Source organism: Oncorhynchus mykiss, chromosome 12 (genome assembly GCF_013265735.2).
Source record: "Oncorhynchus mykiss isolate Arlee chromosome 12, USDA_OmykA_1.1, whole genome shotgun sequence".
Lineage (NCBI taxonomy): Eukaryota > Metazoa > Chordata > Actinopteri > Salmoniformes > Salmonidae > Oncorhynchus > Oncorhynchus mykiss.
The window spans coordinates 71,469,208-71,483,077 of record NC_048576.1 but is presented as its reverse complement, the minus strand read 5'-3'; the positions used below and the strand labels follow the sequence as shown (position 1 = coordinate 71,483,077).

The window sequence follows — 13,870 nt, the reverse complement described above, 5'->3', positions numbered from 1 at the left end:
ACAGCTGCACCACTGAGAGCATCTTGACTGTCTGCATCACCTCTCACTCACACATAACACGTACACACAACTATATGTACATATTTACCTCAATTTCCTCATACCCCTGCACATTGACTCGGTACTGGTACCCAATATATATATCCGAGCTTCTGTATCATTGGGTATTTATTCATCTTGTGGTGCTTTTTTTTGTAAGTATTTCACTGTTAGGCTACACCTGTTGTTTTTGAAGCATGTGACAATTAAATGCTGTTTGATATGTGTGGGCTTGGAGCTATTTAATGTATGGCCACGAGATGGCATGGGAACCTAGCTTAATTGTTATCCAGGTAGAGCTTGTGGAAATGCGTTGTCTCCCATTGAGCTGTAATAACATAGTAATAATGTAATGTATAGCTAGCTAGCTTACTGCTCTCTTTCGACAGCTGAAAGTAAAATAATAATATTTCTAATCTTACCAAGTGTACATGAGTGGGCATTTGTGTGGGGTATAAATGTAGTCTAAACTAAATGACCTAGATTGTCATATGAGGTTGGCCGTTGCTGGTTTAGGAACCAGCCAATATGCTTGGGCACGCTTAATAACAATAAGTTACACTGTTTTACAAATGTGCTACATTGTTTCAAAGTATACGTCAATCAAAGCATTTGCGAGTTACAATTGGACAGTTGCTTTGTTGGTAACTCAGTAGGCGTTTCCAAGTCCAGCGTTCAGAGAGACGAAAGAAGCTGCTGCGTACAGAAAATGGCTGACAGATTTTCTAGGTTCAACGAAGAACGTGATTTCCAGGTAATGTTAATCAAATATTTAGCAACTAAACACAATATAGTGTAAATAATATCAATATAATAATTGTGCACCTTAACACATTTTGAAACGAATCAGGAATCTGTAATAGGTTCAAAGGTATGCTAGCTAGGCTAGTTAGCAGCAACTTGATAGTCCAGTGTTCGACGAGTTGCATTGCTGTCGAGCTCGTCTTGGCCAGCGAGCAATGGATTGAACCCACAACTACCAATTCTTTAGCACGTGGTTAGTGGATACAAAATAATATTAGTAATTTTGACAAAGTGAACCGAGTGACCTTGGGGAAATAAGCTAACTACATCGAGCTAGCTAACATTAGTTGGCTGGCTAGCTGTCACATTGTTGGTGCTGACAATGACAACAATGACAATGTACATTTAACAGACGGTCTTATTCAGAGCCATTTCCAGTTAGTGCATTCATCTTAAATTAGCTTGCTAGGTGGGACAAACACATCACAGTCATAGTAACATTCCTCATTGTAGCTATTAGCAAAGTCAGAGCTCGTAAGTAGAAAACATGGGTTCTACTGTACTGTAGCCACCATCCATGGAACTACATACCCCCTACCTGGCTGTGCAACATTCGGGCGAGTTGAGAATAATATGTGTAATGTTAGCGCTAACTACATGTATCGTTTGCAGCTAGTTAGCTACTACGCCGCTTGTTGGTGAATCCTGCACCCACAATGTGTTCGCTTTTGTTAATTACTAGTAGGGTACATATAAGGTCAGCGGATTCCCTTCTCATTTGCTCGACATTGCTGGGTATGTGTTTTGCTTCTGTTCTGCTGATGTCAGATTTACCAGTTATGCCAACTAGTTCACGCATTTCTTGGCATGTTACATCTAATGGGCTACAAATGTAACTGTATTGTTGGCAGCACCACAACACTAACTATTAACCTCACCATATGTAATGAATGTATTCAGATTAGTTGGCTTATTGCTTAGCTTGTCTGAAACCCAAGACGGGATGGGGTTGGTGTCCTGTCCAGTTTCTGTCTGTGACTGACGTCACCCTTATAATCTGTTGGTCTTCCAGTGTGTAATTTCGGCCGCCGTTGCTAGTGAATACATAGAGTATTTAGAATAGAAAATGTCAGTGATTATGTTGTGGTCTTCAGCAATGTTCCCTAAAATGTTTTTAAGCTCTGAGCAAATTTCAGGTCTGCTGAGCGGAAACTTGAACTTTGTGAAAATTCTGTGCAATCCCGTACATGTTTACTGTGAACACTGAGGCTGTACCTGCTTTAAATTAAAAAATTTAACAGTGGCAATGTAGGCTACTATGGCTATTTGATCATAATGTAGGCCTACCAGAGTGGCCTACCATCAAAACAATGGCATCCCATAACATTTTTACATGGAAATAGCTGTTCTATCATTCAGCCTACAGTAGCAGCCAATGTCTGGGGTTCATTGTAGGCCTTAATTCCATGAGACTTTTGAAAATAGATATACAAGGCTTGACATTAACCTGTTTATCAACTTGTGCTTCAGACAAGGAGGTGACTGAAAATGTTGTTTGATCCAAGAAACCACTTTACAAAATACATTATTATTCCCATACCATTATTACAGATCATTAGACAAGTTATGCTACCCTCTGCCTATTGGCTACTTAGCTTATTCAAGCCTGTCTCAAAATACAATAGTGCCCCTTTAAGACATAAATGGCACAGATCCATATGTCAATGGTCTAATTGCATATAGGCCTACTGCAGCTCTGATTGTTTATGCTGCACCGGTCTGTGTAGAGTACGGGCGGAGTAGTGTGTGTTAATGCAATAGAATCCTACTCCGATGCATTCTGCCTACAACAAAATCTCTTGCATAGTTTGTTTTGGTATGTTGAATTGAAAGTGGCTATTGCATTGATTCAAACACATTTGCCACAGTAAAGGGAAATGTTGATAGTGTTAACAGGGAAAACTCTAGAACAGTGGTCACCAACCTTTTCTGAGACAAGATCACTTTGAGTCAAAATGCAACCTGAGATCTAACATGACTTAAAATTAAACCCTTGCGAAATTAACTGGTTAAAAACAGTACTGTAGCAATGAGGCTTGTGCCATAAGCTATAGGCCCAATACATTATCACCACATATTGGCTTTGCTTGAATTTCCCTGCCAGTGCATTGTTCTTGTTGGGGCCATTTTAAAAAGAATATATATAAAAAAATAGAGGTAGGCTACATGATCACATCGGTCGGTAATAGATTACTTGTCAAGCACAGATGAGTGAGCTTACATTTAAATAATTTGCTTTTTATTTTACTCTGCTGATGGTACCTGCAATCTGGTCAATCTCAGTGGAGGGAGAAAGAAGCAAACTGAGGGTCTGCCTCTCAACATCCCTCCGCTTTCCCTTTCCTCCACTGACCAAAAAGTGACACTGTCTACCAGCTGATAGCGCAACTTGAGTCACACCCCATTGTTTTTGCCTCATGCACAAATTCATGTTGTTACTCCTATGAACTGAGAAAGTGAAATATTCCTTGATATTAAAAAAGACCCAAACCGCTAATAACAACAACGCAAGCCCATAGATACATATTCCAACTCATTCATTACTGCTGCAGTACTTGTTGTAGCGCTGAGTGGAAATAGGAAAAACTTCATTTTATGGCTTAAAAGTGTTAAATACAACATGTTGATAGTGCTGAGTAAGAACTTGAACATGAACTCACTCATGAAAACGGCAGCTCTTTGCTGTATTCATTGATAGTTTCTCTCTAGTCATGGTTTTAAACATTTTGAAATCGTATAGTATCAACTTTGCTGTAGCTTTTTTTTATGCCTGCTACGTCTCTGCAGACATGGTCATCTGAGCCATCCGATTGGCCAGCGTTAGGCCTATAGTGCACTTGATTTGCTCTCTGGGCCCGTCGGGAAGGCAGAGTTTGTACTTTGACACATGAAATGGTTCAAAATGGCAACAGTTCACCTACCCGGTGCGCAGGGCAGCTGTATTGTACAGCCCGAGACAACAAAACAAAAATGAATAAGAACACAAGGCTTTATCGTTGGGTTTTTTTCAGAAATGTTTGGCGATCTACTAGGAATGCCTTGGAAATCGCGATCGACCTGTTGGTGACCACTGCTCTAGAAAGTTAAGTTCCAACTCGTGCTTCTCTCTGTGGGCAGATATTTCTGCATGCAGTCCTGGGGGAGCTGCATGCTCTGACTACTGCACGCATGCGCAGCTTAGAGGGAACATTGGTCTTCAGTCATGGTTGTCAAAGTAGCTAAGAGTTTGAGAGATTGGGACAAGTTGTGCTGCATTGTGTGCCACTGTCAAAAATGTGCACATCCTGTGCCAGTTTCTTATATTTTGGCATCCTACCACTGCAATGATCATGTTACATTGCGTCAAATTGGGATAACCTACATACCTTTCAAACTAATTCCCTTGGGTTAGCGCTGCCCAAAGTTCTGGTAAAAGATCTGCTTGCCTTCATGGCTGTGTTGTTTTACTTTACCCTACTTTAGTTGGTGTTGGCACTGGTCTGGGCTTATGCTTGTATTTGTGGTCAGCTGGAGCCGTCTACCCACAAGCAGCTTTGGTTGTCTGCTACTCACACTTGTCCTTGACCATAGGAAACGCTCAAACTCTTGTCAAATGTGTTGCTCTGTCACCACCCTATAGTAAAGTCCACTACTAGGCTATATAAAGCAGGGCCATAGATGTATTCTACCAGTTTATCGTACACTGCGTAGTGTTTTCTGTTCATTGAGTTCTCATTGTTAGAGAGTGAATGTTTCCAAAAGAGTCCTGCCACAGTCAGTAATGCTCGCTAGTTGCTAGGTCCCAATGTAATATAACTCTGCAAATATAAGGTGTCCGTGATACAGAACATGATTAAATGGTGGGCTTTGATATAGCCTACATTGACTTTTTTTTATTGACTGTGTCTGTGATGAATTATGTCTTGCCCTTCAGTCCTCCAATGAATGTCTGTGGCATACTTCCATCTCAAATACCTGCGGCCTATTTGGTGAATGAATGAATTTAGCTCAAGATGTTTCTTAAATATTCATGCCAACACTTCTCTTTTGCAGGGTGTGAGAGAAGGTAGAGTTTGGGGGGTTGTCGCCGCAGGTTACACTGCGCAATTGAATGTTGAACGTTTCCCATTAACTCTCCTAAATCTCCCTGCTCTGCTCTCACATGCCCTTGCAAGCAAATCTAACCGTCTGCAAAAATGACACATCAGTCATGCCCCTGTCTCATGCTTGTTATGAAAAGCTGTTTGTGGTTCATACTGATTTTCTTCTTGCGTTCCTGAACCCAGCAGAATTCTGCTCTCCTAATGAGGCTTAGAACATGTTATGCTAACTGCCCTGTTTTTATTCATTTTTGTTCTTTGAGGTGTTTTGATATTTATAAGCCTGTGATCAATTTAGTTTTTATTTAAGCCATGTCTAACTTGATACATTCCCTAAGTGTTTTTAGCAGCCCTTAAGTGAGATATTTTGACAAATGAGACTAGGGGCTTATTTTTCTAAGTGATGGCAGCACCTATTTTTGGACGGGAAGTTTTCTATTTGCTTTTGGGTGCTCTTTAACGCTGCCCTCACCCAAGACCTGATTGAATGATCCAAGCTAAAATACCAGATCAAGAATGCAGAACAAGGAAATTACAGGAGATTTCTATTTCCAAACTGTAGGTTACCTAGTGCTCAGCATGGTTGTCAGCTTCTCTGGACCAGAAACAGCACTTCAAGAATATTATTTTGTTTTAGTGTGGACAGCCACTGGCCACTCTCATGGTGTCTACAGATCTGTGTCTGTGGCTGGGCATCCTGTGCAGCTGCTGGGGGGTGGGGTTAGGACTAGGAGAGGCAGCACCAGCACACACGGTCTGTTGTGTGGCCTCAGAGCCCAGTGAAGACTGCCACAGACCAGCTGTTCCCAGCATGCAGTCTGCCAGCCAGAGGCCCAATCAAACACCACGCCTCCTCACACCACGCTACCTCCTGTGAGGAGCAGAAGACAGAGGCGTGAGGTCGGCCCAGCCTCACACAGCCAGAGCCAAACCAATCTGCTGCCGTGATACTGCTCCGTCTCAAACTGTCGCAGTCAGTGTTCACACTCTGCTGCCTTCATTCCCTCTGGAGCATTCTGTATTTCCACAATCTATTGTCTCTCCAAACACTCTGGGTTTTTAAGAATTTGTGAACTTTCTGCTGTCCTGGGTTCCATCATAGTGGGTTTCTCCTAGTTGTGCCCAGACACCCAGTCTGTTATTTTCTCCCACTACCTCAACACTACAACACTCTCCCTTGATGCAGTTGTTGGCTTGATTTCCCAGAAATAATGAGGGGTTTTAATTGTTCTTTTATGAATGTAGACAAGCTGTCTATCGTACCTCCAATACTCCCCTACCTGATCAGCTCTGTGGTGGTTGGATGATATGTGATACTGGGCTTATGGGCTTGAATGGTTCTGGGGAATACAGACCCCGGTGGGAAGTGTGGCACTTACCAATCTGCCTTCTCTGGTCGGAGCTCATTCCTCAGATGCTGCTGAGGCCAGCTTTTCCCCCTTTCATTAAAGAATATGAGGGGGAATTGGGGAGGTGGCTTGATGAGCAAGGACAATGAGACTGGGCATTCATGCCCCGAGTGACCCATGTTTGTCATGCAAAATCTGCAGCACTTGGGTTTTTGAGAGGAAAATGAAATGTTTCGTGTTTGATTTACAATGAAGCCGTCTGCACTTTTCAACGGCTTGATGACGTGATCAGGGTGCAGAGACGCCTCATCCAGGATTTGTGTGTCCCAGTGGGGACCTCAGAGCCCATGTATGGCTGCCTTACTGGCTCTTGCTGAGAGTGTTGTCTCTCTGGTGGGGAGCCCTAGGGCAGGCCATATGTTCCAGTGCGTGGAAGATGGGGTCTGCTTGTGAGTGTGGAAGCACAACTGTTCTTCTGAGTCATGTGGCTAAAAAGTTGCTCCATTGGATTGAAACTAAGAGTGAATTTATGATGCTTGTTAACTCTTGTTAGATGATGATGTATGTATGTTACGCTACTTAGTAGGGCTGGGAATTGACCTCCCGATATGACATTATCACAATACTTAGCCTATGTGCCGATACAATATGTATTGTGATTCTATATGTATTGCAATTTCAATTATTATATATATTTTTTATTGGAGTTTTAGTGCAGGTACAGCCAACTAGTGCAAAAATAATATTGCAATATTGTAGATGTATTGTCAAAAATAATATCAAAATATATGTAACTATCTCTAGTCCAGGATACCCAGTCGCTCAGTATTCGCCAGGTGTTTCTCTCCTGGTCTACACAAGAGCCTGCTGCCAAGCAACACTGCACTGCACATGGAACACCCAGAGATCCACTGACAGTCGGTCTAACTTCAGCCTGTGTACACAGACATTGTCTCATCCCACCCATCTCATAGAAAGCACATTGATTCAGACTAAATTGTCATTGGGGCTCAGGCATGTTGCATGTTATAACACTATGCAGAGCATACTGCTCTGTATTCAGAGCAGCCACCTAGTCTCTCTTATTTCATGTCTCTACCACCAGACTCGGTCTAAGCAGCAGACCTCCCTAATGTAGGGTCATTCGAGGTAAGCATCCATTTCAGTGTAGGCGGTGGTTGCGGAAACCCTCAGTTACAGGTTTAGATGGATGTTTATTTGTTTGTAATGCCACTATTTGTTTTGCTTTAGTGAGTGGTGAAATTAGACCAGAGACAGAGGGGAGATGAGAGAGGACCAGCAGGCAGCAGTGGGAAGATTGTTGCTGGAGCTGCAGCCGGTCACACATTTAGGCATTCTGATCACTTCAGAAAATCAAGAGTTGTGTGTCCCGAATGGTAAATAACCTCCTCCCTTCGCTCTAAGGAACTGCCTCTCCCTAATGGAATTCTCCAAAACAAACATGCTGATGCAGCTTGCCCTCCAACTGAAATAATGACCCGTTTTAATATGGGCCCGGACAGCGTTTTGAGGGTTGTTTGTACCCGTTTTAATATGGGCTCGGACAGCGTTTTGAGGGTTGTTTGTACCCGTTTTAATATGGGCTCGGACAGCGGTTTGAGGGTTGTTTGTACCCGTTTTAATATGGGCTCGGACAGCGGTTTGAGGGTTGTTTGTACCCGTTTTAATATGGGCTCGGACAGCGGTTTGAGGGTTGTTTGTACCCATTTTTAAATCGGTCAGGCTAGTGTCATCCTTGTATCTCATGTAAAGCTTTACTGTGGTATAAATCATGTTGTCTGGGTAGAAATAAGGGAACAGGTGATCCGTTTGAATTTAATCCTGGATTTGCACTGAAGGTTTGAGCTACAATACCGTGATCTATTGTAGTTAGGCTAGTATCTGTGTTCTTCAGTGGATCCCCCAGTTGTAAAGATGAAGCGGTAGTAGACTCAGTAGGTGGGTAGACAGTCACTGCTGCTGGCGGCCGCCTCTACAGACTTCAGAACGCATCAGAAGACATCCCGCAGGTTCTAACCCACTTCGGCTTGATGTTCTGTAATAAAAAGGTAATAGAAATGGCTCCTCCTCTGAGGTTCTGTGTTAAACTCCATAAGCCCCACAGGGCTCTACAGTGCTGCGATTTTACTCAAATATTTGTCATTGTGTTTCTACATCTTTCTGGGTGTGCCAACATTTTTTAACTTAGGCGCACACATGCTCCTGGTAACAAAAGGTCAGCTTATAGCCCTACCTCAGTCGTCTAAACCCATTTGATTAAGTCAGTACCGCAGCACGACCCAAGCCTTAAATATACTCAGAGCAAAGGGATATGGGGCTCCGGATCTCTGTATTATTGAACACACTGGAACAGTGGCTATCAGTCAGTCTAATTGAACACATTGAAAGAACATTGCCTTGTGTCTTCCAGTCATTCAGTCTCAGCAGGTTGAAGGTCAAAGAGGAATCGCATCTGCTTTCCAAGGTGACCTTCACGTGCCATTCTGCTGCCTCTGCTTTGAGGGGTAATGTGTCTTGTCTGGGAACAGAGACTGTATAGAACACCCACCGTCTGGAAGGAGTGCACGCTCATTACTCGTCTCGTGATGTCGTCCTCAGGTCAAGGACCCTGTCTCATACAAATGGGATGCATCGTTTTTGCATCCTGCTGCCCTGAAAAATACAAATAATTCAATTAATTCTAGCTCTCCAATTTGTTCCCCCTCATTGCAGACAGTGAAGTGAAATGGGTTAGATCTCTGCACTGACCTCATGGCATTTGAAATGTTGTGGTGATCTAGCTACACACACACACTCTAGCCTATTATTCTGTACCACTGTAACCGGCTTAACCACTCAGGGTGAACGTTAGGTTTCCATCTGTCTTGTAAGATATGGTGCTCTTCAACTGTCAAACTTAGGCAGTGAAGAACCTTATCTCAATAGTGTGTGTGCGTGCATTAATATGTGTCTTTGGTAGGCATCTATATGTGTTTTAACATGTCCATTTCATCCCCTTTTGATTGTGTGTGGTTTCTGTGTGGTTTTGAAATGTTTTAGCCTCTTGGGAGGTGAAATGGTTTCACTTCCATTAAGAGAACACAGAAACAGGAGTTTCTCTTTTGCAGACTGTTCCATTTTCCTTTGGTTGTTGTTCCCTCTGGCTTTTCACTGCTGTCTCTCTCTCGCGCGCTGTCTCTCTCTCTCTCGCGCGCTGTCTCTCTCTCTCTCGCGCGCTGTCTCTCTCTCTCTCGCGCGCTGTCTCTCTCTCTCTCGCGCGCTGTCTCTCTCTCTCTCGCGCGCTGTCTCTCTCTCTCTCGCGCGCTGTCTCGCGCTGTCTCTCTGTCTCTTTGTGTGTTAGCTGTCTGGTGTCTAACCCTCTGTCCCCATGTCTTCTCTCCTAGGGGGGAAATCACTTTGACCAGTATGAAGAGGGCCAGTTGGAGCTGGAGCAGGCGTCCCTGGACAAGCCCATAGAATCGGTAAGGCCGCATCCTTCACCCCTGCACCCTTTAGGACAAGCCCAACTTGAAACTGTGTGTGTGAGAGAATGGATGATTGGTCCAGAGAGAGAGGAATAAGAGCCTTGCCCCCTTCCTTCACCCTGTACTGCCTGTGTGATACACGTCCAGTGTTCCCTTGACAACCCATTCTCCCTACCCAATCAGTAGAATCACTGTATACCCCCTCCCTTCCCAAGCCCTCTGCTTCCTGTGCCATTTCCTGTGTGATAGCTCTTAGCTGGATGAACAGGATTATTTTTTCATTATTATTCATGATTATATTTGACTTTAATTGTAGATCTTAACTCTGAATATGCATCTGTCTTTTTTAGCCCGTTTTCAGTCATCCAGGCACTAGTTCACCGGATTGTTAGAGTGGAGTGGACAAGGCACTGTTACCAGTCTATAGTTTAAATACCTTCCAATCACTCTGTTAAAAGGGCAGTGTACAGTAAAATGGTGTTTGTGTATGTCCTCTAGGGAAGCGAGAGGTCCATGAGTTTAGTAGTGGAAGATTGCTAATCCCTGTTTGCCTCCCTTGCCCTCGGTGCTAAATTACACCGTGGCTATTTAGCAATAAAGGCCATTTGTACAAACCTCTCTAGCCCCCTCTACAACACGCACACACACACTCTCCCATAGTTAATTGTGGCTTGCTAGTACCCTAGCCACTGAAACACTATCATGAGATGGATATACTCATGAGGGGTCCTGTTGATGAATAAAATCAAATCTAATACTCTCTGGGCTAACAAGATTGGAAGCGTAGCACACAATTGCATACTCGCATACATGTTCACAACACACACACACACTGGGGTGGGTGGGGGGGGGGGGGGGGGGGGGTACAGGGGAATCAGATGTGGTCTGATTGTTCTGCTCTGACCTGATTTGGTAAAGGAAAGGGACTCAGTGCCTTATCCACTCCACATCAAGAGAAGAGAAAAGGTGTAGGCTTGGAGATGGAAGTGTATGTTTAGTATTTGTGTGTGTGGAGTTTGTGTACTCTGTGTTTGTGTGTATATAGGACCGTTATCTCAGAACATTACAGTATTGTACACAACTTGGGGTGTTCGACATTTCTCTCCTGCAGCGAATTGGCCCCTATTAGCTAAGCAGCAATGACCCGGTTTGTATTTGCACGCTCTGCTTTCCTACTCCCATCTTTTTAGGGTTTCCTTGTAACGCTTCTCTTACTGTCTCTGTATCACTCTTTCTGTCTTCACATCGCTCTGTCTTTCTGCTCTCTCTCAATCCATCTCCTCTCTGTTCCTTTCATGCACCTATGTTCAAACAATTCTTTCTCTCTCTCTACGACACAGTGATTCGGTGTACAGTACCCTCTGTCATTCTGTGCTGGCATGGTGCTTGTGCAACTGGGACTGCATTTTTCGCTGACGAGGCACATGGATAATATCGCAGGCAGCTCTTTTCTCTCACTCCCCCTTCCATCTCTCCCTCCCCCTTTCTCTCCGTGTCTCTCTCTGAAGCACCACGGAGAGCAGGCCTGAACTCCACTCTTGTCTCCACAACCTCTATCCCCTCTCCTCCTCAGGGCATAGTGGATGTCCTCTGACTGCAACTATTGATCTGATTCTGAGCATCTCAAGGCACAGCAGAACAGTATCTTAGCCCAGCTGCATTGAGAGTTCATGGCGAGAGTTCCAGCTACATTGATAAATAAAGCTTTACTTACAAGTAGGTACGAGGAGGGTTTTTAGGCTTTTGTTTTAAACTATATACAGCCAGTCTACATCGAAACGCCACACACCCACACAACTATACCTCTAGACGTTGAGAGCTAGCCTTAAGCATGTAGCTGTAACAGCCAAATTATGCAGCCAGGCACTCTGGTGTAAATAATCCTGTGTCTGTTCTGTTGTGAGGCACATAGACAGCAGCAGTAACAACAGCGGTAACAGCAAGGTCAGTCTGTCCTTCTCCTAGCTCTGTTGTTATCCTGCTGCTCTGAAAGCATTACTAAGCCATGCTAAAAAGGCTTCCTTTATGAAATGTGAGGGATAAACTCCTGTCTGGCCCTGACCATTTCACCATAGGTCTTCATATGACTCATATATAGACCCTGATGGGTTGTCATGGTGGGCGGATTGACCAAACTAAGCTGAGCCACGTAGCACCAACCCACACACTGGCTCAGGAGCCCACTGTGGGTGGGCGGTAGAGAGGAGTGGAGAGGAGAGCAGGAGAGGTGGCCTGCCTACCTGGGTAAAGTGGCTCTGTTGCTCCTGCGCTATTGTCTATGGAGGGGTGCTGAGAGCCGGGCTGTAGCACTACAGCTCCTGACACACGTGGAGAGAGAGAGGACTGTCACTACAACCACAGACGCATGCGCTCACATAATGCGTATTACACACACACACACACACACACACACACACAACTTTTTTTTAATTTCAGTGAAATTGCAGTTGATCAGCTTTGAAAGTTCACAGTTCCACTTAGGTTTGTCTGATTTTCAAAAGGCTGTAACACACTCACCAACATCAGCTGCCCCCCCCCCCACACACACACACACACACACACTCACACTCCAGCAGCAGTGTCATGGCTCTGGGATGACGGGGGCAGTGACAGTTGTCAGCGTGTCTCACGTCACGGAGCTGGCTGTGTGTGCAGCTCCCGCACCTCTCTGTGCCCCTCCCCTGCCACCCGTGTGTGTGTTCTGATCTGTAGGCAGCTAGAGGTCTGTGGTACTTTACTGGGATCCGTTTTCTCTCTGTCTTTCCCCTCTGTTCTCTCGCTCTTTCTCTAACAATGTTTTTTTGCATTGCATGTGTTAACTTGGTATCATTCGGTACTAGCTCTCTCACATTCTGTCCTAATCACAACACCTTTTCACCTCCCCTCTCCCATTTCTCCAATGTCCCCTACCCCTGTTCCCTCCTCCAAATCCCTGGCCCTGAGAGAGAGATCCAGTGGGCAGCCTCAGACACACACGTTCACACACGTTCACACACACAAGAGCAAACTCAATTTAAAAAACACCTGTGCACAAACTGTGCTGGCCTCGAACTTAAGAGAGAAGATTGATTTCACACCGTGCCATTTCACATGATGCTTTCCGGCCTTTTACCTTTGGCTACTGAGACACTGCACCAAGTCAGGGTCTGCTACATCACAGCACCACTGGCAACAATATTCAGTTAGAATCAAACCTCAGTCAGATTAGAAGGAAACGCACATGCCCAGGGATGTATGACAGGTCAAAGGTCATACAGTACACTCTCATGGTGCAGTACGACTGCAGTAACACACTGACCCCCTGCCCACCCTCAGTATGTTATCACGGGTGCTAACAGCTATTTGGTGTCTCTCTGCTCTGGGTCCAGGTGCTGACATCATCAACATGAGGTGGGTCTGACAGACTGTGACGATGTACCAACTGCTTAAAGGCTATGTTGTTGTTCACATCCATGTATCAACAGAGCTGTAGGTGTCTTTGCAATGATCAACCTTGTATAGGTGTTTTTTCACTGCCACCCACACGCGCAACAACATTGCTTGCCCACACACACACACACACACACACACACACACACACACAGAGCCTAGAGGAACACACAATTATACGCAGACTACTGTGCTGTTGCTCAGGCACCAGCTGTGTCTTTTCTCTGCTCTGTGATGTGTTAGTGTTACACTCCCACCACCTCCCAGCCTTCATTTGGGAAAATGAACCCCTGGAAGATTACCAAGGGAAAGGTCATCTGCCGTCAGTCACTCGTCCCCTTTACAACCCTGACCCCGCCTAGGGCTCCATCTCTATTTAGCACCAGCTCCAACACTGCAGGAGGCAGACTGACGAGGTCAGTTAGATGTTTTTAAGGTCATTGATTGTAATGGATCCAATGATCCTGACCAAGTCTGTCCACCGGTTAAGTCACAACTCCTCAAGGTCAACTGAACAGACCCAAGGTTAGGTAACAACTGCTCTCCAATATGGTGGTTCTAAGAGTGCAGGGCCTTGGTTGGAAGGTGTCTGTTCTATTTGGCCTGAGTCCCTTGAGGCCCATGCAGGGGCTGTTGTTTCCATTTAGTCACACCTATCTGAGCCTCAGCAGGGAGGAATGTGAGC

At 44.7% G+C, this 13,870-nt stretch overlaps 1 protein-coding gene across 7 annotated transcripts in view; it reads left to right on the top strand.

Moving 5' to 3' along the window:
* The first annotated feature begins 646 nt into the window (after nt 1–646).
* Nucleotides 647–13,870, top strand: part of LOC110538223 (G patch domain-containing protein 8) — a 34,310-nt gene continuing 21,086 nt past the window's right edge. For 2 of the 7 annotated variants that reach the window (XM_021624898.2, XM_021624897.2), the window contains exons 1-3: nt 730–793; nt 9,676–9,753; nt 10,868–10,903. Coding sequence is in view for 1 of the 7 variants with exons in the window: in XM_021624895.2 (XP_021480570.2) it covers nt 749–793; nt 9,676–9,753 (123 nt within the window). In the remaining 6 variants the exon portion in view is untranslated. Of the gene's footprint in view, nt 794–9,669; nt 9,754–10,867; nt 10,904–13,124; nt 13,147–13,870 lie in introns of those variants that run through there. The other 5 variants (XM_021624900.2, XM_021624909.2, XM_021624905.2 and 2 more) reach the window with 4 other exon arrangements.